The sequence below is a fragment of the Amblyraja radiata genome, chromosome 12, assembly GCF_010909765.2.
Source record: "Amblyraja radiata isolate CabotCenter1 chromosome 12, sAmbRad1.1.pri, whole genome shotgun sequence".
Lineage (NCBI taxonomy): Eukaryota > Metazoa > Chordata > Chondrichthyes > Rajiformes > Rajidae > Amblyraja > Amblyraja radiata.
In genome coordinates, this window is record NC_045967.1 from 14,104,287 (window position 1) to 14,127,582 (window position 23,296).

General features: G+C 43.8%; 1 protein-coding gene across 1 annotated transcript in view; it reads right to left on the reverse strand.

Moving 5' to 3' along the window:
* il1rapl2 (interleukin 1 receptor accessory protein like 2) overlaps positions 1-23,296 on the reverse strand; it is an 859,242-nt gene that overhangs the window by 251,444 nt on the left and 584,502 nt on the right. The window contains exon 6 of the mRNA XM_033030273.1: positions 780-854. Within this exon, the coding sequence (XP_032886164.1) occupies positions 780-854 (75 nt within the window). The remainder of the gene's footprint in view (positions 1-779; positions 855-23,296) is intronic.

The following is a 23,296-nucleotide window of genomic DNA, read 5'->3' on the forward strand; positions in this document are numbered from 1 at the left end:
CTCTTAAAATGGTAGCTTCTTTACTTCTTAAAGAGATAGCTACTTTAGAGTACCTCTTAAAGATGGAGTTGCTTAAGAGCATTTCTTAAAGACATAGATACTTAATAATATCCCTTAAAGTGGTAACAACAAGAGTACTTAAAGTAAGCTACATTAACCTACTTGAAGATGGAGCTACTTATATCTTAAGGACATAGGTATTTAATACTTAAAGAGGTAGCTACTTAAGAGTACTTAAGTACTTAGCCCCATAAGATTACCTCTTAAAGAGGTAGCTACTTGCTTTCCCTTGCACATAATAAATACTCATTCGTTATCAGCATCATCTATTCCAGCTGATGCCCGCCATCCCTGTCATACACATTTGGATGACAAACTCATTTATTTCTTGTTCTGGGGCTGAAAGTTGAACAATAGAACAATACAGAAGCATGCTCCACCAGTGTATAACATTTAAAAAAGATAATTAACCATTCACTTGCTTAAAGAAAAAAACACTTTTTTTTCAACCGTGATATTTAAGAGAAATCGTGTCTTAAAGAAGTTGGCAGCTTTGGAAAGCTTAAATGCTTGAAATAGAAGGAATGGATGCAATGTAATCAGAGAATGCATCCCTCATTTCAGCCTCTGATTGTGTGCACACTGACGATCACAAGGGGGAACACAAACTGCTGAAGCTGAAGGTGTGGGAAGAATAGTATATTGATACCAAACAAGAAGAACAATATACATGCTTATAGAGCAGATGCGAGGGATGACTTCCTGAGGAAGTTACTCACCCAACTGGACATCTACAACGTTCTGTTGGTATTCGAAAGGGTCCAACAGCTCTGGTAGCTTTTCCGTAAGTACGGCTGGAAGATAAAATAACATCCAATGTTAATTAAAATGTGTTGCAGATATTAGATTCTATATAAAGAAACTTTCTCCTCCCACCACCACATTCAGTCTGAATGGCTTCATGTTTCATACTTCTCCTGTTTTTACTCCTTATCTCATTCCATATTTATCCCCACTACAATCTGAAGAAGGGCAGAACCAAAAACTTTGCCTGTCCATTCCCCCCCCCCCCCCCCCCCCCCCCCCCCGGATGTTGCCTGACCCTCTGTGTTTTACACTTAAAATGCTGAACACTTTAGCTGTTTACTAATGGTTTGAAACTTGTTAAGGAACAAGAAACAGCAACACATCCCTGCATTTAATGATTGCTGTTCTCCAAAGTAATTTGTTAAGCGTGCAAGTCACTTGGAGATGATCTGAGATGAATAATCGCATGCTCTTTTCTTCCTGGTGATACTTTGGAGAAAATGTCATTCAAATTGGGTTCACTTGATTGAAAATGTAATCCAACGTCTACAGTGCACCTACAGTAAGACACATTTCCAGGAGACGGCTGCTCTGAATTAAAGTCGTCGCGACAATTATTCTGATTGAAATGCTTTGCTTTTGAACAAAATAGGTCAATTTTGAAAATACAAAATTATTCGCTTCTAATTTTTTTATCTGTAACACATAGCGATAGAGTTGCTGCCTTACAGTGCCAGAGACATAGGTTTGATCCTGACCAGGGAGCACTGTCTGTAAGGAGTTTGTATGTTCTCCCTGCGACCTGTGTGGGTTTTCTCCGGTTTCCACTTACACTCCAAAGGTTTGATATAATTATAAATTGTCCCTCATGTGTGTAGGATAGTGCTAGTGTACAGGGTCGGCACAGACTCGGTGGGCTGAAGGGCCTGTTTCCACACTGTATCCCTAAATTAAACATGAACCATTTTTGACTCGAATCCAATCAGGCTACGTTACGCCAATCTTTAATGTTGAATAATACAAATTGCCAAAGTCATTTAACTAGACCAATTATCCTTAAGGTTCACATGAAGACTTTAACTGGAGGGCCTCGAGACTTTCCCAGTGGGGGGTGGAGGTGTAGAGGGACTGGACGTCCATAGTAAGGATGAGGAAGTGGAGGCTTAGAAATTGAAAGGGCTTGTGAGATGACTCGGATGCAGGTGAAAAGGGATGGATTCAAGGTAGGAAGAGTCCCGACCCGAAACATCATCTATCCATGTTCGCTAGGGATGCTGCCTGACCTACTGAGTTACTCAAGCACTTTGAGCGTAATGTTGGGTACAGTTGTTATTGTTAGCCTGATGTTACTCTAGAACTAGAATGAATATTTGTCTTGGGTTATAAGTGCACACAATGCACAATTGAGATTGGGGATACAATTGTGGATTTAGTTTGGGCCAGGAAATGAGGTTGTCAGGAGTTAGAGATGGACCCAAGGCGTGTTGGTGTCAAGGAATCAAAGCTGAAAAGGAGATTCAAGTTAGTTGTGGGCGAGGGTCCAGGATGAGCTTGGATCCAGCAGTCAGAGTTTCTTTGCACTGTGTGGTCGGAGCATCAGACACACTAGCTAAGTTACACTTTGGCCCACTAGGTTCACCTACTTTAGTCAGAGGGTGGTAAATCTCTGGAATTCTTTGCCACAGAAGGCTGTGGAGGCCAAGTCAGTGGATATTTTTTAAGGCAGAGATAGATTCTTGATTAGTACAGGTATCAGAGGAGAAGGCAGTAGAACGGGTTTAAGAGGGAGAGATAGATCAGCCATGGTCGAATGGTGATTCTACTCCTATCACTTACAACTTTATGACCTTTTGACCATCAAGCCCCTATAGACACTAATCATAGACACCAACACAATGGCACAGCTGGTAGAGCTGCTGTCTCATAGGGTCAATCCTGACCTCGGGTGCTGTCCGTGTGGAGTTTGCACGTTCTCCCTGTGACCACTTTGGTTTTCTCCTGATGTTCTTGTTTCCTCCCACACCCCATAGTAATGCAGGTTTGCAGGTTAATTGGTCTCTGTAAATTGTCCCTACTTTGTAGGATAGAACGGTTATATGGGTGATTGTTGGCTGGCAAGTGCTCAATGGGCTGAAGGACCTGTTTCCACAATGTATCTCTAATACTTCACTGGAGGTGCCTTCTGTCACCCATCCAGAATCTGCTTCAAAACTATTACACTCCAAAGACGTACGGGTTTGCAGATTAATTTGCCTTTGGTAAAAATCGTCCCTAGTACGTCGGGCAGTGCTTGTGTATGGGCATCATTGGTGGGCATGGACTCAGTGACCCAAAGGGCCTTTTCCTGAGCAATGTCAATAAACAAAACTAAACTATTACTTTACAGGAAATGTTTTGCAATAATTCTAGTTTTAAATGACTTATTTAATTGCACCATGTAGTTTGCTTAGGTTCTCCTGCTGAGATTCACCATTGAACACTTGAGTTAACAACATGGCCTGAATTAATCTTAATTGTATCAACACTACAGTGGATACACCGGCCTACATTCATTGCAGTAAATCCACAAAGAACGAAAGGCTGTGTGGATTAAAGGGTCTGCAATCTCAAAGAATGAAATAACCGTGCAGCTTTTTGGCAAGTTCTTCAGTCAGAGTGTTCAGTAGAGTTGGTATAAGACATTGGCAAGGCTGAATTTAAAGTAGAGTGTTCAGTTTCTGGAATTATGTTATAGGAACGATGTTGGCAGGCTGGAAAGGGTGCAGAGAAGACTTATGCCCCTGTCCCACTTAGGAAACCTGAACGGAAACCTCTGGAGACGTTGTGCCCCACCCAAGGTTTTCCGGAGGTTCCCGGAGGTTTTTGTCAGTTTACCTACCTGCTTCCACTACTGCAACCTCCGGCAACCACGTGCAATCTCCGGGAACCACACAGAAACCTTGGGTGGAGCGCAAAGTCTTCAGAGGTTTCCGTTCAGGTTTCCTAAGTGGGACAGGGGCATTACAAGGATTTTGCCAGGACTTGAGGGCCTGGGCTATCAGGAGAATTTGAGAAGGCTAGGACTATATTCCTTGGAGTGCAGGAGGATGAGTTGTACAACATCTTCAGATCAGGTAGACACAGAGTATCTTGCACAGAGTAGGTTAAATGAGAATCAAAGGACATAGGTTTGAGGTGAGGGGGGTGGGATTTAATAGGAATGTGAGGAGTAACTTTGTCACACAAAGGGTGGTAGGTGTATGCAACGAGTTGCCGGAGGAGGTAGTTGAGGTAGGTACTATCGCAATGTTTAACAAACATTTAGACAGGTAACATGGACAGGACAGATTTAGAGGGATGTGGGCCAAACGCAAGCTGGTGGGACCAGTGTAGATGGGACATGTTAGCCAGTGTGGGAAATTGGGCCATAGGGCCTGTTTCCACACTGTAAGACTCCATGGGTGGCGCCGTACGATTGCAGCCTCGCCAACAGTCTGTCTCGTCCTTTTCTTCTTTCATTGTATTTAGTCTGTCTTTAATTTTGTATTATGTAGAGGGTGGGGTAAACTTTTTAAAATCTCTTTCCTCAATGGAGATGCAACTTTTCTCGTATTGTGTCTCCGTCCGCACTGCGGCCAAACATCGTTGTGTTGGCGGTCCCTTTGCCGGGGATCGACTTCGAGAGCTCTAGCCGCGGGAGCCTGCGGATGACACATCGCGGGGCACGCGGTCCCTTGGTTCGGGAACAACTTCGGAAGCTCCAACAGCAGCAGCTTTGATCGCCCCGATGCAGGAGCTTCGATCGCCCCGATCGCGGGAGCTTTGATCGCCCCGACTGCGGATGGTTCGACTGTCCTGACCGCGGGAGAAACGGAGGGAAGAAGATAATACGTTATTGCTTTCCATCACAGTGCGCTGTGGTGGATGTTTATGTCAATTTTTATGTAGTTGTGTATCTTGTTGCTTTTTTGGTATGACTGTCTGGGAAATCAAATTCCTTGTATGTATTTATATACTTGGCATATAAACTAATGACAATATCGTACAATTACAATACTCTGTGACTAAGCATATGCGACAGAATGTGGTGAGCTTCTGAGAGGACCTTGTGAGCTTTATCCCCCCCCCCACCCTATATATGTATGTAATTCCACTGAAATAAATGGTACATTTTACCCCCAATTAAATTATAATTTCACTATTTGGGCTCCTTTAATCTTTCTTTTCAGTTGGATAAAAATCCAGTGGAGAAATGACAAATGAAAAAGAAAGCCCGCCATCCATCTTAACTGGACAGCTGGTGATTCAAAATGCAAATAAGAACCATCATTCTTGTCAACCAAGTGCCAAACATGAAGGCAGCCCCCATAGTTAATTAATATGTGTAAATACAATCAGGTTACAGCAACTCTGGTGACACTTTACTTAATTCTACAGTGGACTGTCAATAATTTAATTTAGTCTCCCATTCCAAATATGCTGGAGTAGCTCAGTGGGTCAATGCAGCATCTCTGGAGAAAAGGAATAGGTGACGTTTCAGGTCGGGAGCATTCTTCAGACTGAGAGTCAGGGGAGAAGGTAGCTGGAGAAATGAAAAGGTATAGAAACAATCTGAGCTCCTTACCAACAACCAAAGTGGAGCCCATAATAGTCCATTGTTGGCTGTGGAAGAGGTGATAACAAAGGGATACGAACAGGAAAACTAGCAGGACGACTAGGGTGGGGGAGAGACAATAGACAATAGGTGCAGGAATAGGCCATTCAGCCCTTCAAGCCAGCACCGCCATTCAATGTGATCATGGCTGATCATCCACAATCCTTGACTCAGCTATATTTAAGAGCCCTATCTAGCTCTCTCTCTTGAAAGTATCCAGAGAACCGGCCTCCACCACCCTCTGAGGCAGATAATTCCACACTCACAACTCTCTGTGAGAAAAAGTGGTTCCTCGTCTCCATTCTAAATGGCTTACCCTTTATTCTTAAACAGAAAGACAGAGAGAGAGAGAGAATACAAAGGTTACTTGAAATTAGAGAAATCAATATTTATACCACTGGTATAAATACTGGAAGCTGCCCAAGCAAAATATTAGGTGCTGGTCCTCCACTTTGAAATTCAGGCTGAAAATATCCTCTCCAAAAGAAAGAAAATAATAATCTTATACCAAGCACAGGAAGCTAAGAGGTGATCTTATAGAGGTTTATAAAATTACAAGGGCATTTGATGGGGTGAATGCACAGAGTCTTTTACCAAAGGTCGGAGATTCAAGAACCAGAGCGCAGTGGTTTAAGGTGAGAGGGGAAAGATTTAATAGGAACCTCAGGGGCAACGTTATTGCGTTGTGGTGGGTATATGGAACCAGCTGCCAGAGGAGTTAATTGCAGAAGAAACTATATCAGCATTTGAAAGACACAATCCATTACAGAGATGGTAAAGAGAGATATGGGCCAAATGTGGTGAAATGGGACAAGCTTAGATTGGGCATCTTGGTCGGCATGGACGAGTTGAGCTGAACGTCCTGTTTCCGCATTGCATAACTCTATTACCCTTGTATAATGAATCAGGTCAATTCCAACGGTTCGAGGTAATATAAATACCAACAGCAAATGTTGCTTTATTTTAAAATTTGACCCAAGACCATATCCTTTAAATATTGAGTTGCTTTGGGCACAAGATTTCAGGAAACAATAACCTTTCAAGGATAAATCAATGATGGTTTAAGTTTACATATCAACTAAGTGGCAAAATTGGCTGCCATTGCAAAAAAGAAAATTGTGTTGCAACCTTCTGTGTTGTTAGTTTAGCAAGTTTATGTTTCATCAAAATATTTTCTGCGCTTGAAACATTGAATCGTTTTATTGCTTTGCTTTTTTTTCTTCCAAACAAACATATTCTCCATGATTGTACATCCACCCTATTCCAGAGAATTATTATTTTCTTTTCAATTTCACAGAGGCATAGAATTATACAGCAAAGAAACAGACCCTTCAGCCCACAACATCCATGCTGACCATCAAGCTCCTATCTACACTAGCCCCATGGTCTCTTAGACTTATATAGCTTGGCAATTCAAGTCCTATTCGAGATACCTCACACATGCTATGAGAATACTTATCTTCGCCATTCTCTCAGGCAATGTATCCCGAATTCTAACCACCCTGTCATACAGCACATAAACAGACTTGTAGCTTCTCACTTCCTTTGTATGGAGATGTGCTGGATAATTATATGGCCCCAAACCAATACATTTTGTTATTTGGGACACCTTCAGATACCTGAAGCCCCTCACCTATATTCCCCGTTAGTCTCCCACACTCAAGGCAACACAAACGTAGGAAATGAGGCTGGGCAGGTAGTTGATGTGTCATTAGGGAGCCACTTGGATCAGGAATCATAATTCTGAAGAAGGGTCCCGACCTGAAATGTCACCCATCCATGTTCTCCAGAGATGCTGCCTGACCCCCTGAGTTACTCTAACACTTTGTCTTTTTATTGATTTAAGTTTACCCTGACAAGTTGACAAGGGCATTTAGATAAGACAATTCTCCATCCTAACCCCCCTGGTCCAACCTCTCTCGACCTATGTCCAAGATACCTCACATGCCCTTCGTCTCTTCAATGACTTCCGCTTTCCAAACTTCCATCATCTTTACTGTAGATGTTCAGTCACTCTACACCTCCATCCCCCACCAGGAAGGCCTTAAAGCCGTCCGTTTCTTCTTTGACCACAGAACCATACAATTTCCCTCTACTAACACTATACTCCTCACCCTCAACAACTTCTCCTTTGACTCCTCCCACTTCCTCCAAGTCGAAAGCATAGCTATGGGCACCTGCATGGGCTCCAGCTAGGTCTGCCTCTCTGTAGGGTACGTTGATCAATCCCTGTTCCAGACGTACACTGGCCCTATCCCCAAGCTCTGTCTCCATTACATTGATGACTGCATCAGTGCTACCTCCTGCACCCATGCAGAACTCATGGACTTCATCCACTTCACCACCAATTTTCATCCTGCACTCAAATTTACTTGAACGATCTCTGACACCTCCTTCCCCTTTCTTGATCTCAGTCTCCATCACAGGAAATAGACTAGTGACTGATATCTATTACAAACCCACTGACTCCCACAATTATCTCAAAAACATTTTTCCTACCCTGCTTCCTGCAAAGAAATCCCCAACTCCCAATTCCTCTGCCAACGCCACATCTGCGCCCAAGATGAAGTGTTCCATACCAGGACATCCAAGATGTCCTCATTCTTTAGAGAACAGGGGTTCCCCTCTCCCATCATAGACGATGCCCTCACTCGTGTCTCCTCGGTTCCCCGCAGCTCCGCCCTTCCTCCCCCTCCCCCTAGTCGCAACAGAGACAGAGTCCCCCTAGTTCTTACCTTTCACCCCATCAGCCGTCGCATACAACACGTAATCCTCCAAAATTTCCACCACCTCCAACGGGATCCCACCACTAGCCACATTTGCCCATCTCCACCCCTTTCCGCCTTCTGCAGAGACCATTTCCCCCGCAACTCCCTGGTTTACTCGTCCCTTTCCACCCAAACCACCCCCACCCCAGGTATCGTCCCCTGCAACGTCTGTCGCGATACCTCCTCCCTCGACTCTGCCCAGGGACCCCGACAGTCCTTTCAGGATAGATAGAGGTTCACCAGCTCCTCCTCCCTCATCTACTGTATCCGTTGTTCAAGATGTGGACTCTGATACTTCAGCGAGACCAAACGCAGACTGGGCGATCGTTTCGCGGACCACCTTCGCTCAGCCCACCTGAACCTACCTGATCTCCCGGTTGCCGGGCACTTTTATTCTCCTTCCCTTTCCTACACAGACCTTTCTGTCCTAGGTGTCCTCCATTGTCAGAGTGAGGCTAAACACAAATTGTAGGAACAGCATCTCATATTTTGATTGGGCAGCTTCCAGCCCAGTTGTATGAATATTCATTTCTCTTATTTCAGGTAGCCCCGGCATTCCCTCTCTCTCCATTCCTCCCCCACCAAAGTCACACTAGCTTCTTGATTTCACCGTACAAACAGTTAACAATGGCCTGTTTCCTTTATCATCATTACTTTTTTACATAACTTTCGTTTATTGTTCTCTATCACCCTACATCATTGTCTATATCTCTCGTTTCCCTTATCCCTAACCAGTCTGAAGAAGGGTCTCGACCCGAAATGTCATCCATTCCTTCTCTCCAGAGATGCTGCCTGTCCTGCTGAGTTACTCCAGCTTTTTGTGTCTATCTTCGGTTTAAACCAGCATCTGCAGTTCTTTTCCAGGCATTTTGATAGAGATCAGGTAAAGTCTAACCGAATGGCAGAATAACCTTTCCTCTATCCATATGTTCCTTTGACAACATATTTCTTTTTCATCTTTGTTTGAAGACCAAATATACAATGCTTCTAGTGCATGTTGCAGGAACAGGATTTAATTCATCCACAACACACAGCCATTTGGTCTGCCGATTTGATCCCAGTTACATGTATTATCTGCTCTTTCTTAATGCACCTCGTTATCATTTTCCCCATTATATAATTCACTGTCTTTAGAAAAAAACAGATTCACCATGCATCTCCAGCTCTCTTCTTTTTTCAAATTTTCACAAACCTTTGCATAAAAAAGATATCGAGCTTAGAGTCATACAGCATGAAAACAACCCCCGTGGCCCAACACAATATACTGATCAAGATATCAATCAGAGTTAGTCCCTTTGCCTGCTTTTGGCACATATCCCTCGAAACCAATTCTATCTATGTACATGTCCAAATGCTTTTTAATCATTGTAATTGTACGCATCTCTTTTCCTTCCTCAGGCAGATATATTCATCATTCTATGCGTGTCCGCTGGGTCCATTTAAATATTTCCACTCTCAGGTTAAATCTATGCCCTCTAGCTTTAGACTCCCCGAACCTGGGGAAAAGACTGTAATCATCCACCTTAACTGTGCCCTTCAAGGGCACGTATACATCCATCAGGTCATTCCTCTACCTCGTACCCACCAGGAAAAAAAGTCCCAGCCTACCAGCCTCTCCTTATAACTCAATCACTCCAGTCCAAAAAGTTTTAGGGTTGCACAATGGCACAGCGGCCTTGGTGCGCCAGAGATTATGGGTGCTGCCTGTGCGAGATTTCTACGTTCTCTCTGTGATCACATAGGTTTTCCCCGGGTGCTCCAATTTTCTCCAACACTCCAAAAATGTACAGGTTTGTAGGTTTATTGGTGCAGTAAACATTGTAAATTAGCCCTAGCGTATGCCAGTGTATGGGAATAGCTGGTCGGTGAAGACTCGGTGGGCCGAAGGGCCTGTTTCCATGCTGTGTCTGAACTAAACGAGTTAATAGCTTTAGCTTGAAGACTGCCTAAACGTACTGTCTTTCTTTATGGTTCAGCTCAAGAAAGAAAGTCCTTCATTTAAATTGCATCAATTGTCCCTAAGCCATACTGAGGGGCGGCAGCAGAGTTGCTGCCTTACATCACCAAGGACCCGGGTTCGATCCTGACTACGGGGGCTGTCTGTACTGAGTTTGTACGTTCACCCCGTAAACGCACAGGTTATCTCAGGCTGCTTCGGTTTCCTCCCACATCGGAACGATGTGTGCTTTTTTAGGTTAATTGGCTTCTGTAAATTGTTCCTAGAGTGTCGGATAACACTCGTATATGGGTGTCCTTGGTCGTCCTTGAATCGGTGGTCTGAAAGGCCCGTTTCCACGCGGTATCTTTAAACTAATTAACTGTACCAAACATAACCCAAATTTCACTTCCAATGTCCAGACCAAACAATAGGAATTTTGCTGACGAATGATTGTGGAATTAGTTTAGTTTAGTTTGAGATACGGCATTATACCGAGTCCACGCCAACCATTGATCACTGTTCACACTAATTCTACATTATTGCACTTTCCAATCCACTCCCTACACACTAACGGCAATTTTATAGAGGCCAATTAACCTGCAAACTTGCACGTCTTTGAGATATGGGAGGAAAGGGGAGCACCTGAAGGAAACGTACACAGTCACAAGGAGAATGTGCAAACTCCACACAGACAGCACCCGAGGTCAGGATCAAACCCGGGGCTCTGGCACCATACGGTAGCAGCTCTAGTAACTGTGCCGTGATGCCAGCCAGAATCCTCTTGAATTAAAAACAGACACAAACTGCTGGACGAACTCAGCATGTCAGGCAGCATCTCTGGAAAACATAGAAAGGTTAGTAGCCTGAAGAAGAGTTTCAACCTCAAATATCGACCATTCATGTTCTCTAGGGATGCTGCTCGACCCATTCAATTACTCCAGCACTTTGTGTCTTTTCTGGTAAACCAACATCTCCAGTCCCTTGTGTCACTATCCTCTTGAATTCTTTTGCCACATGGCTACACTAAGGGATAACATACACCAGGCTATTAACCTACCAGCATATCTTGGGGATGTGGGAGGAAACTGGAGCACCCAGGGGAAATGTATGTGATTCAGAGGAGAATGTGCAAACTGTACCATGGCAACACCAGAGTTCAGGATCAAACCCGAGCCCTCGGAGCTGAGAGAAGCAGCAACACAATCTGCTTGTGGCACCATGGAGCCCAAGCTATTTAAAGGAGAGCAGTAAGTTTCACTCTCATTAACCCTCAATCCACGTCAGAAAAACAAATGGGTTACTGGGAACTGTTTGGCAAAAAGCTGCTGTACGTAATCTGGCTGCTCGATTTCTCCACTTTACAATGGTAACTGTTGTTGAAAAAACACTGCATTGATTGTAATGCAATGTCATGACAGGCAAGATCTTTCTTTCAGTGCTCTGTTCTTTCAGAATTAATGTCAAGTATTATAGAAGCATTATTTTGAATGGCGCGCTCGATGGGTCGATGGGACTGTTTCCACTTTGTACTGGGCGGTGTCAGTGGCACAAAGGTACTGCTTTACAGCTCCAGAGACCCAGGTTTGATCCTGATTACTGGGTTTGTACATTCTCCCTGTGGCTGCGTGGGTTTTCTCAAGGTGCACCGGTCTCCTCCTACACAAAGATGTGCAGGTACACAAAATTGCTGGAGAAACTCAGCGGGTGCAGCAGCATCAGCAGCAGCAAACCTACAGGTTTTGTAGGTTAATTGGCTTCTGTAAATTATAAATTGTCCCTAGTGTGTAGCATAAAGCTAGCGTATGGGGTGATCACTGGTTGGTGTGGATTCAGTGGGCTGAAGGGGCCTTTTTCCACACTGTATCTATAAAGTAAAGTTTAAAATAAGTGTGAACCTGAGCGATGACTGAGTTGAGTCTGTGGAATATAAATCTCTGCTCCTATCATTCTCACAGGGGCAGGCCAACTTGCAGCAAGGCATGGAAGCACATCTTTTATCTACGCTGCCACCTGCGTTTTGATCAGCTAAATCAGCAGTGAACAGGGGTAGGAGATTCCTCCTTGCGTTCTCTGGTCTTCATGGTTGGATGCCAGTTTTCAGATGAAGGTCTATTTGCTTTTGACCATCAATACTTGAGTTAGAGCACACAGTGAGACATTTACCCCTGCACTCGTGTTTTTAAAGTCACGTTGAGTTTATTGACATTTTCAGCACAATAGAGTCTCAAACTTTAGAGATACAGGGTAGAAACAGGCCCTTCGGCCCACCGTGCCTGTGCTGACCAGCATACACTAGTTCAATGATAGGGTCACAGAGTCATACAGCGTGGAAACAGGCCCTTCGGACCAACTTGCCCACACTGACCAACATGTCACATCTACATTAGTTCAACCTACCTGAGTTTGGCCCATACCTCTCTCAACCTGTCCCATCCACCTACCTGTCTAATTGTTTATTTAATCTTGCAATAGTCCCTGCCTCAACTACCTCCTCTGGCAGCTTGCTCCATACACCCACCACCCTTTGTGTGAAAATGTTACCCCTCAGATTCCTATTAAATGTTTTCCCTTTCACCTTGAACCTATGTATGCCTTCTGGTTCTCGATTACCCTACGCTGGGCAAGAGATTCTGTGCATTGATTCCTCTCATGATCCTATACACCAGGGACAATTTATGGAAGCCAATTAACCTACCAACCAGTACGCCTTTGGAATGTGGCAAGCAATTGGAGCACCTTGAAAAAAAAACACAGGGAGAATGTACAAACTCCGTAGAGACAACACCCAAAGTCAGGTTTGAACCAGGGTCTCTGGCGGTGTAAGGCAGCAACTATACCGCTGCGCCACCGTGCTGTTCTTAAGGTGCCAGCACATCTTTTGGATGCGGGTGTACTGTATGATAAAGTACAGATACAATGAAAAATGTCATCATCACAAGCACATAAACTCAGACATACACACAAAACAAGGAACAGCACCGCTTCCATAGCTTATAAATCAATGGTATGAACACTGAAATCTCCAATTTGAAATAACGCCCCCTCTCTTTATCCTGTGTCCCACAACCCTGCCCCTTTCCCCCTGAACCCACCACCCCAATCCCTTCCACCTATATCCTTCCCACTGGCTTTACATTTCACAACTCTTCCCTCCTTATTTGACACCTATTTGTCTCTTTCTCCTCTCCACCCATTGTCACTATCACATTTAGGGCTCTGGAGATACAGCGTAGAAACAGGCCCGCAGTGACGAGCAATCACCCCATATACACTCAGTACAAATTACAGTTTACATGAGTCAATTCACCTGCAAACCTGCACAGCTTGGAGTGTTTGAGGAAACCGGAGCATGTGGAGAAAGACCCAAGAGATCACGGGGAGAACATACAAACTCCACACAGACAGCACCTGATGTCAGGATCAAACCCGGGTCTTTGATGCAGTGAAGCAGCAACTCTACCGCTCTGCCATTCTTACACTCTTCTCATTAGCCAACCAACTCCTCCTCACCTATATCCACCTATCACATAATTGTCCCGCACCCACCTCTTTTCCAGCTTTGTTCCCCCTTCTACAATCAATATGAAAAAGGTTCCCACCCCCGAATGCTGCCTGACCTGACCCACTGAGTTACTCCAACCTTTTGTATTTTACACAAAAACAAATTATATATAAATTAATCATAAAATGTGGTCTGTGTCACCTTATTGGTTGGAGGCTTGCGATGTACAAATTAGCTGATGTACTTCCACAATTACAATGATGATTAGCCTTTAAAACGACACCATTGGCAGTGAATTATCTGAAAAGTCCTTAAGTTATAAAAGGTGCTATGCTGATATAGATAGACACAAAGTGTTGGAGTAATTCAGCAGATTAAGAAGCATCTCTGATGAACAAGGATGAGTGACATTTCGCATTGGGATCCTTGTTCAGATGAAAAGTAAGGGTGGAGAGGGAGGGCAAGGTGAAAAGTTTTAGGTAAGTAAAAACCAGAACCAATCAGGGCCAGTCACAAATGACCTCAGGCAAGGTATTGCATGTAACAATAAATATAACTTGAATTTGAACTATTGCCTGGTAGGTCCATTGTTAGCTAGGTGTACCTTTGGTACAATCTAGCATCTGCAGTTCTTTGTTTATACTATAGTAACATAGAAACATAGAAAATATGTGCAGGAGTAGGCAATTCAGCCAGCACCGCCATTCAATGTGATCATGGTTGATCATCCAACATCAGTACCCATTCCCGCTTTCGCCCCATATCACTTAATTGAGTTAGCCCACAGAACTATATCTAACTCTCTCTTGAATACATCCATTGAATTAGCCTCCACTGTCTTCTGTGGCAGAGAATTCCATAGATTCACAACTCTTTGGCGTAAAAAAATGTCCTCATCTCAGTCCTAAATGGCCTAACCCTTATTCTTAAACAGTGACCCCCTGATTCTGGACTCCCACAACATCGGGAACATTTTTCCTGCATCTAGCCTGTCCAATCCCTGAAGAATTTTATATGTTTCTATAAGATCACCTCTCATCCTTATAAATTCCATTGAATTTAAGCCCAGTCAATCCATTCTTTCATCATATGTCAGTCCCGCCATCTCGGGAATTAACCTGTTGAACCTACGCTGCACTCCCTCAAAAGCAAGAATGTCCTTCCTCAAATTAGGAGACTAAAACTTTGTTTCTACTATGCAAATATAGATTGATTTGAGCTACTATGAATCACATGCTGTGTGCAATCATGTACTGGTCCGGTTGCCCAGCTACAGGAAGGATGTCATTAAGTTGGAAAGGGTGCAGAAGAGATTCACCTGGATGTCACCTGGATTTGCAGGCTTGAGTTACAGGGTGAAGTTTGATAGGTGAGGTCCAAGTGATAGTGGACCTTTATGAGACCTACAAGATCACGAAGCACAAGGATAACATTAACACTCACATTTGTCTGGGTAGAGGATCCTAAAACTAGAGACCATAAGCATATGGTGAGGAAAGAGAGAATTAGGAGGGACTTTCGGTGCAACCTTCTCATTCAGAGGGTAGTCCTTATCTGGAATGAACTGGCAGAGGAAGCTATAGAAACAGAAGTAACTATGACTATTAAAAGACATTTGTTGAGATATGTGGATTGGAAGGGTTTAACAGGCTGCATGCCAAATGCAGGAAAATAGGACTAGCACAGAATGCCAACTAGATCAGCATGGACATGGTGGGCTTAAGAATCTATGGCTTTATAAATCTAGCTCTGTCATCATGTTTGCTCACCAGCTGTTGAAAACCAATTTAGACAAGTGCACGGCTAGGAAATGTCAAGCGGGATATGGGCCAAATACAGTAAAATGGACAAATCTGGTTATAAAACCTGGTCGGCATGAACAAGTTGGGCTCAAGGGCCTGTTTCTGTGCTTTATGAATCGGTGACTCTGTGGCTCTAAGCAAATCATGCATTAGCTGAGTGGTAGATTACATTTATTTGAATGCAAAATATAATTGCACAGAAAAACACCATATTTGAATCACACCACCTGGGGTTAATAATTTCTGGAAGGTACTTTTTAAGCAGTAGGATATCTGACATGACTGTACTAATTAGCTTTGATTAAACAGATACATGAACAGTTTTACACCTTGGGACGTTAGAAATGAATGCTGGACATTTCTTTGTCAATTTTACACTTTTTAATTAACATTCTCAGTGATGTTTTCACCAGTGACAAATTGTCCATTGCTCCGACAGGCTAAACAGACTTTAACGTGCAAAATTATTGCTTGCTATCGAAGAAAACTCTCTTTTCAGAGCAATGTGTGCACCGACTGTGCAGTTGAATAGTTGCCTCTGTTAGAGACTCAACGTTATAATGCAAATCATTCGCAAGTCAGTTGTCACCAATATTAAAATAACAGGCTATAAATAATAAAATGAAAACACTGCAGGTAGGGTGAACACACAGGAGTCCTTTCCCAGAGTAGGGGAATCAAGAACTAGAGGACATAGGTTTAAGGTGGGAGGGAAAAGATTTCAAATGAACCTGAGGGGGCTACTCTTTCACACAGAGGGTAGTATTTACTGTATATGGAATGAGCTGCCAGAGCAGGTAGTTGAGGCAGGTACTATAAGTGGTGGAGTTGCTGCCTCACAGCACCAAGACCAAGGTTTGATCCTAACCACGGGTGCTGTGTGTGGGGAGTTTGTACATTCTCCCTGTGACTGCGTGGGTTTTCTCCGACTGCTCCAGTTTCCTCCGACACTCCAAAGACTTACAGCTTAATTGGCTTCTGTAAAATAGTGAATTGTCCCAAGTGTGTGGAGGATAGTGCTAGGGGTGGTCGCTGGGTCGGCGTGGAATTAGTGGGCCAAAGGGCCTGTTTCCATGCAGTGTCTCTAAAGTCTAAAGATAAATGAAATATATGGCAAGATGCATCCCCTGCTGAATTAGACCACATCATCTTGCTCACTTTCTCTCAATCAATCCACAAATGATTTTTAATAGGGGGCATCAGCTGCTCCTAATCACACGTTAAGCAATTATTGAAGTAAATCATGGATCCTATTTGCATGGCTATGCAGTCTTGCTGTGGTTTATTCAGCAATCAGATTATATTATTCATAATATTCCATTGGCAGGATTGAGTCTCAGCTGCTGAATTTTAGTGGAAAATTGCTTCCTGGAACTATGCCACAGCAAGCAAGCATTAAACTATTTACACACTTTGTAGAACGCTAAACAGCCTTCAACAGAATTACAGAAGACTTCAATGCCTGTTATTTACTCTCATATGGAATAATCAACACAGATTGTGCTGAAAGTGGCATTGCATCATCACACCAAAAAACCTCCTTCCTTTCAAGTCAGAAACAGCAAGAATAAATATCGTCATGTCTCGAAGAAGGGACTAGTTTAGTTTAGTCTAGAAATACATCATGGAAGTAAGCCCTTCGGCCCACTGACCCCCCTTACACTAGTTCTATCCTGCACATTGGGGACAATTTACAGAAGCCAGTTAACCTAGAAATGTGCACATCTTTAGAATGCGGGAGGAAACCGGAGCACCCAGAGAAAAACCACAAGGTCCCAGGGAGAACGACCAAACTCCACACAGATAGCACCCACAACCAAATTTTCATAGTTTAGTTTAGTTGAGATGTAAACAACATGGAAACAGGCTCCGGCCCACCCGGTCTGTGCCGACCAGCAATACCCATACACTAACACTATCCTACACACACTATAGACAATTTTTACAATTTAACATAGCCAATTACCCTACAAACCCATACGTCTTTAGAGGATGCGAAGAAAGTGGAGATCCCGGAGAAAACCCATGCAGGTCATGGGGCGAATGTACAATCTCCATACAGACAGCACCCGTAATCAGGATCGACCCAGCAACTCTACCGCTGCGCCACCGTGCAGGAGAGGTTACACAGATTGAATGACGAACCACGCCAGGTTTCTATGTGAGAATGTGAAGGGAGACTTTGAATCCAACATTGTTAAAAAGTATTCTCTGCCCACTGCGGTAAAAGGTCACACCAGATTGATGGGCTTGCTAGAGATGACAGTGGGTGGATGCATAAATTGGCATCAACGAGGCTCTTTGCTGCCGTATGATTGATACACCTCTCAGGCAGATAGACCCTAATATTTGCTCTTTCAATCAGGAAATCTAAAACAGTCCGTCATAAAAATGTCCCTCATCTAAATGTCCTTGGCCCAATAAATGCCAATCCTAGATGATGGATCCTAAGCAACATGGCTCTCCTACATAGTCATAACTTCAAGGATACGTACAACCTCCGTACAGACAGCACCCGTATTCAGGGTCTCTGGTGCTGTAATGCAGCAGCTGCACCACCGTACCATTGTGTACTATACCCACTCCTGGGCTTCTCCCAATGCCTGTCAACCTTGTTGCTATAATGGGATGGGTACTCCAGGTGAGGCCAACAGTTCAATGGTAATTCATTGTCACATGTACCGAGGAACAGTGAAATTATTGTTTTACCCACAATTCAGTGAAATCCTACTATATATAATCACAGTCAAACCGAAGTACAGGGGTGTGAGAATAGTAGATTACACTGAGGCAGTACACAAGAGACAACTCAACTCATCTCTCCCTCCTGAGACAGTAATACAGAGTGAAAACAGGCCACTGAGTCCATGCCGACCAGCTATCACTCGTACACTAGTTCTATCCTACACACTTGGAACAATTTACAGAACCCAATTAATCTAAAAATTTGCTCATCTCCGGCGTGTGGGAAGAAACCGGTGCACCCGGAGAAAACCCACACGGTCACAGGGAGAACATATAAACTCCATACAGACAGCACCCGTTCACCGCCAATGGAAAGTTACGGTGAACGCTTGCTTGATAATAATGGTCATTTGTCAATGGTCAAAGGATAGCTGTGAGCTTACAAAATGTTTCGTATCGTGGGAACTCTCCTTTCTCTCTGAGAGGGTGCAGAGGAGATTTCCAAGAATGAAACCAAGAGTGAGGGATTTCAGTAAAGGAGAGACAGTGGAGGACCTGTGGCTTTTCTTTTTAAAGCCCAGATGAGTGGCAACGGAGCTATCCTATCAACAACTAGAGGGTAGTCCTGAGCTACTGTCTATCTTAGTCCTCGGACTATATTTAATCGGACTTTTAATTTTATTTAATTTAGAGATACAGCCCTTCAGCCCACTGAGTCCCCTCACACTAACGCTATCCTACACACACGAGGGACAATTTACAACTATATCAAGCCAATTAACCTACGAACCTGTATGTCTTTGCAGTTTGGGAGGAAACTGCTCTCGGAGAAAACCCACACAGGTCACGGGGAGATCTTACAAACTCCGTACAGACAGCACCCGTGGTCAGGACCGAACCTGGGTCTCTGGCGCTGTGTGGCAGCAACTCTACTCCTGTGCCACCAGGCCAACTTTACTGAACTTTATCTTGCACTAAACATTATTGCCTCTATCATGTATCTGTACACTGTGGATGACCCAATTGTACAGTCTCCGGCGACTGGATAGCATGGAACAAAAGTGTTCCACTCTAGTTTGGTACACGTGACAATAACCTAAACTAAAAGAGTTGCATAGCTGCTGCTTCAGTGACCCAGGTTCGATACTGATCCCTGGTGCTGTTTGCGTGGAGATTACGCACTTTCCTGTGAGCACATGGGTTTCCTCTGGGTGTCCCCAAGTGCACAGATGAATGGTGGAATCTGGTATGGAGGGAAGGTAGAGAATGTAAAGAGAATAAATGGATTCAGTGCTTGATTGAAATGAATCAGTACTTTATGCTTGGCATGGAATTGGTGGACCGAAGGGCCAATTTATGGGCAGTGTCTTTCTATGTCATTCTAAAACGGAGAGAAAATTTGACTGAGGTGTTCCTTGCATGAAGGGTTCAATGGTTCAAATATGCCACATGTGCGATTGCAGAGTGAATTTTTTTTGCATATTTGCATATGTGGTTGTTGCCATGTTTTGGCGCTCCCAAACGGTAGCTGCAGGAATAATGATGGTTGCGGCTTCGAGGGCACTCAGACTCATGGGCCCATAAGTGGCAGTGGACGCCGCTGTGCAGCACCGAGGAGGAGCAGCGGGCAGATGACCTGGATCAGTTTGCACACCGTCTGTCATCTCAGATGGATGAGAAGTATCCTAACGTACTCAATATCAAAAAACTGAAGTTCCTCTACGTAAATACGAGAAAATATAACCTGCTCCGGTACGTTATTTGGCTTCAGTAAATTGTAAATTGTCCCTAGTGTGTAGGATAGTGCTAGTGTGTGGGGTGGACGCTGGTCAGGGTGGACTCTGTGGGCCATAGAGCCTGTTTCCACCATGTATCTCTAAAGTCAAAGATAGATACAAAATGCTGGAGTAACTCAGCGGGTCCAGCAGCAACAAGTCTAAAGTCCTGAATGAAGGATGTTGTGATTCGAGCAAGCACAGGGCTCCTTTCTCCATTCACGAATGGGAATTTGCAAGTCAATGCCTTGATCCCTTCAAGAATAAACACAAGGGCCAGCCCTTCATTGTGCTCTTGACGTGACACGTCAAGTCAATGCAGACGTTTGAATAGGTTCGTTAAGTATGCTAACAAGTTGACAGTGAGACTTACTCACTGACCCAGGAGGGAGATGAAGCCAACAATAATGGCGTGGACTTCCACCGGGCCAGTCATAGAGGCTGGTTGGCAAATCACCCTGTCCTCCCTCCTTCAGCCAATCAATGGATCTTAGCAATACGCACCGACCAGACGGTTGCTGCCTTACAGCACCAGAGACCCGGGTTCAATTCTGACTATGGCTGCTGTCTGTACAGAGTCTGTACGTTCTCCCCGTGACCTGCGTGGGTTTTCTCCAGGTGCTCCAGTTCCCTCCCACATTCTAAAGACGTACAGGCTTGTAGGTTAATTGGTTTCAGTAAATTGTAAATTGTCGCGAGTGCGTGGGATAGTGCTAGAGTATGGGGTGATGGCTGGTCGGCACGGACTCAGTGGGCTGAAGGGCCTGTTTCCACGTAGCATCTCTAACATCTATAGTCTAAAGTCAGTCATAAATGTGTTGAGTAAAGTGCAAGTGCTTTGATAAAATTTACGGCTTTGATTTGCAGCTGGCGGAGTGGGATGTGATGGATCACGCAGTGCAAACCTGCAGTCGGCATCTTTGCCACAAGGCTGCTGTGTCTTCCTGTCATGAAGCCGTATCCATCACATCAAATCCCATGGCAACATGACACAGCATCAGAGAGAGCTTGCACTCACACAAAGCTATCCAACAGTTGACAAATTTCTTCAGCAAGGCCTTGAATAGGGAGAACTTGGCAGAGAAAACCCCTGCCGCATACTGAACGGACAGAAATCTCTGTACAGCATTGGAGATGGCAAACCTATCAACCACCACTCTAAACGTTCAGCTCCTCCATTTCCAGCTCACAGTGACTACTCTTTGCAATGCCTCCAATGTGTAAGATACAACTTAGTTTAGTTTAGAGATACAGCTCGGAACCAGGCCCTTCGGCCTACTGGGTCGGCACCGACCAGCGATCACCCTGAATGCTAGCACTGTACTACATTATGTAGTACATACTAGGGACAATTTACAATTTTTTTTAACCTAAGCCAATTAACCTACAAACCTGCGTCTCTGGAGTGTGAGAGGAAACCGGAGAACCTGGGGAAAACCCACATGGTCACAGGGAGAATGTACAAACTCCGTACTGACAGCACCCCTGGTTAGCATCGAAACGGGGCTTTGGCGACTGTAAGGCAGCAACTCTACTGCTGCTCTACCGTGCCACATTCAAGGACATCTAATAAAACCATCATTAAAGAATACCATCAGCAGGCACAAGGTGACTTCCACGTGACCTTTCCAACCATCCTGACGTTAACCTTATCGTTCTTTCTTCATTATGAGTGACAAAGGGCAGCCCAGTGCCACTGTTGGTAGAGCTGCTGCCTCACAGCGCCAGAGACCCGGTTTTGATCCTGACAACAGCAGTTGTCTGTATGGAGTTTGTACGTTCTCCCTGTGACTGTGTGGGTTTTCTCCGAGTGCTCGGGTTTCCTCCCACATCCCGAAGACATACGGGGTTGGAGGTTAATTGTCCTCTGTAAAATTGCCCTTTGGTCGGCAGGGAGTGGATGAGAAAATGGTTTAACCTGGAACTACTCTGAACGGGTGATTGATGGTCGATGGACTTGGTGAGCTGAAGGGCACATTTCCAAGCTGCATCTCTAAACTAAACTAAACGTGGCCACTGTAAATTGCAAACAGTTTAAGGAATGGATGAGAAAATGGGATAACATAGAAATAGGATAACACAGTGTGAATGGATGATCGATGGTCAGCGTGAACCCTCTGGGCTATAAGGGCCTATTTCCGTGCTGGATCACTAAACTAAACTAATCTAAACCAAACTAAACCAGAGATAGACACAAAGTGTTGGAGTACCTCGAACCATAACTAGGTGAAAATCCAGGAACTTCCCAGAAATTAAGACTGAAGGGGGCAGTGATTCAAGAAGGCAGCCCACCTTCTCCAACTCAAAGATCACTAGAGATGGGTAATAAATGCTGTCCATCCTTCTGAATATGACAGTGGTCAAGAATGGGGTGGTCTTTTTGAACATCTGCCATCCTTTTGGTCCATGGGTATATTTGGTGGGTGGCTCTCTACCATCTTGACCGAGTCATAAGGAATAATTTTGGTGTAAGTCTACAATAGAGTGTAACTTGGCAAGGAATGAAATTATAAGCCCCGTTTTATTAGAGGATATGGATTGATTAAAAAAGGTTATGCTGGTGACTAATATGTCATTTATTGCAAAATCACTTATGTAAATGCATCTTTTCTGAGGAATGGACATATCATATGTATTACTTAAAATGTTATTTTTCAGACATATTCAAAAGGTATTCAAACCTAAAGCTAGTGAATGCAAACCATGTTGTCAAAAATAGTACAGTTTGAATTAGGATTTCAATCTTTGTAAAAAGCCCGTTTCAATTCCTACTACTTCAATTATTGTTCAACATTTAATCGATACATTGATCAGTCAAATTGATTTTTCAAGAATGTTGCATTGTCCCGATGATATGTGGCTATTGTTAAATAATATGTTGTCTGCTAAATATTAAAAATCCATAAATATGGAACAATTTAGGTTTCCACAGGTATATTAAATGCCAATAGAAGACGAATCACAGAAAATTTAAGTCGGAAAATTTGTCACATTGTAATCTAAAACCTGGAGATGATATAGTATGGAAATCTTGAAAAACTTCCTTAACTTAATATTTCTGAAAGAAACAACAATAATTCAAATAAAATTACTGATATTGATAAAGAATGTGAAGGGTGAAACGATGAAAGGGTTGAGAGACAGAAGAAACTGTAGAAGTCGGAATCGAGCAAAACACAAAACCGCACGGTGGCGCAGCGGTAGAGTTGCTACCTGACAACACTTGCCGCGCCGGAGACCCAGGTTCGATCCCGACTATGGGTGCTGTCTGTACGGAATTTGTACGTTTTCCCTGCTACCATGTGGGTTTTCTCTGGGATCTTCGGTATCCTCCCACACTCCAAAGACGTACAGGTTTGTAGATTAATCGGCTTGGTATGAGTGT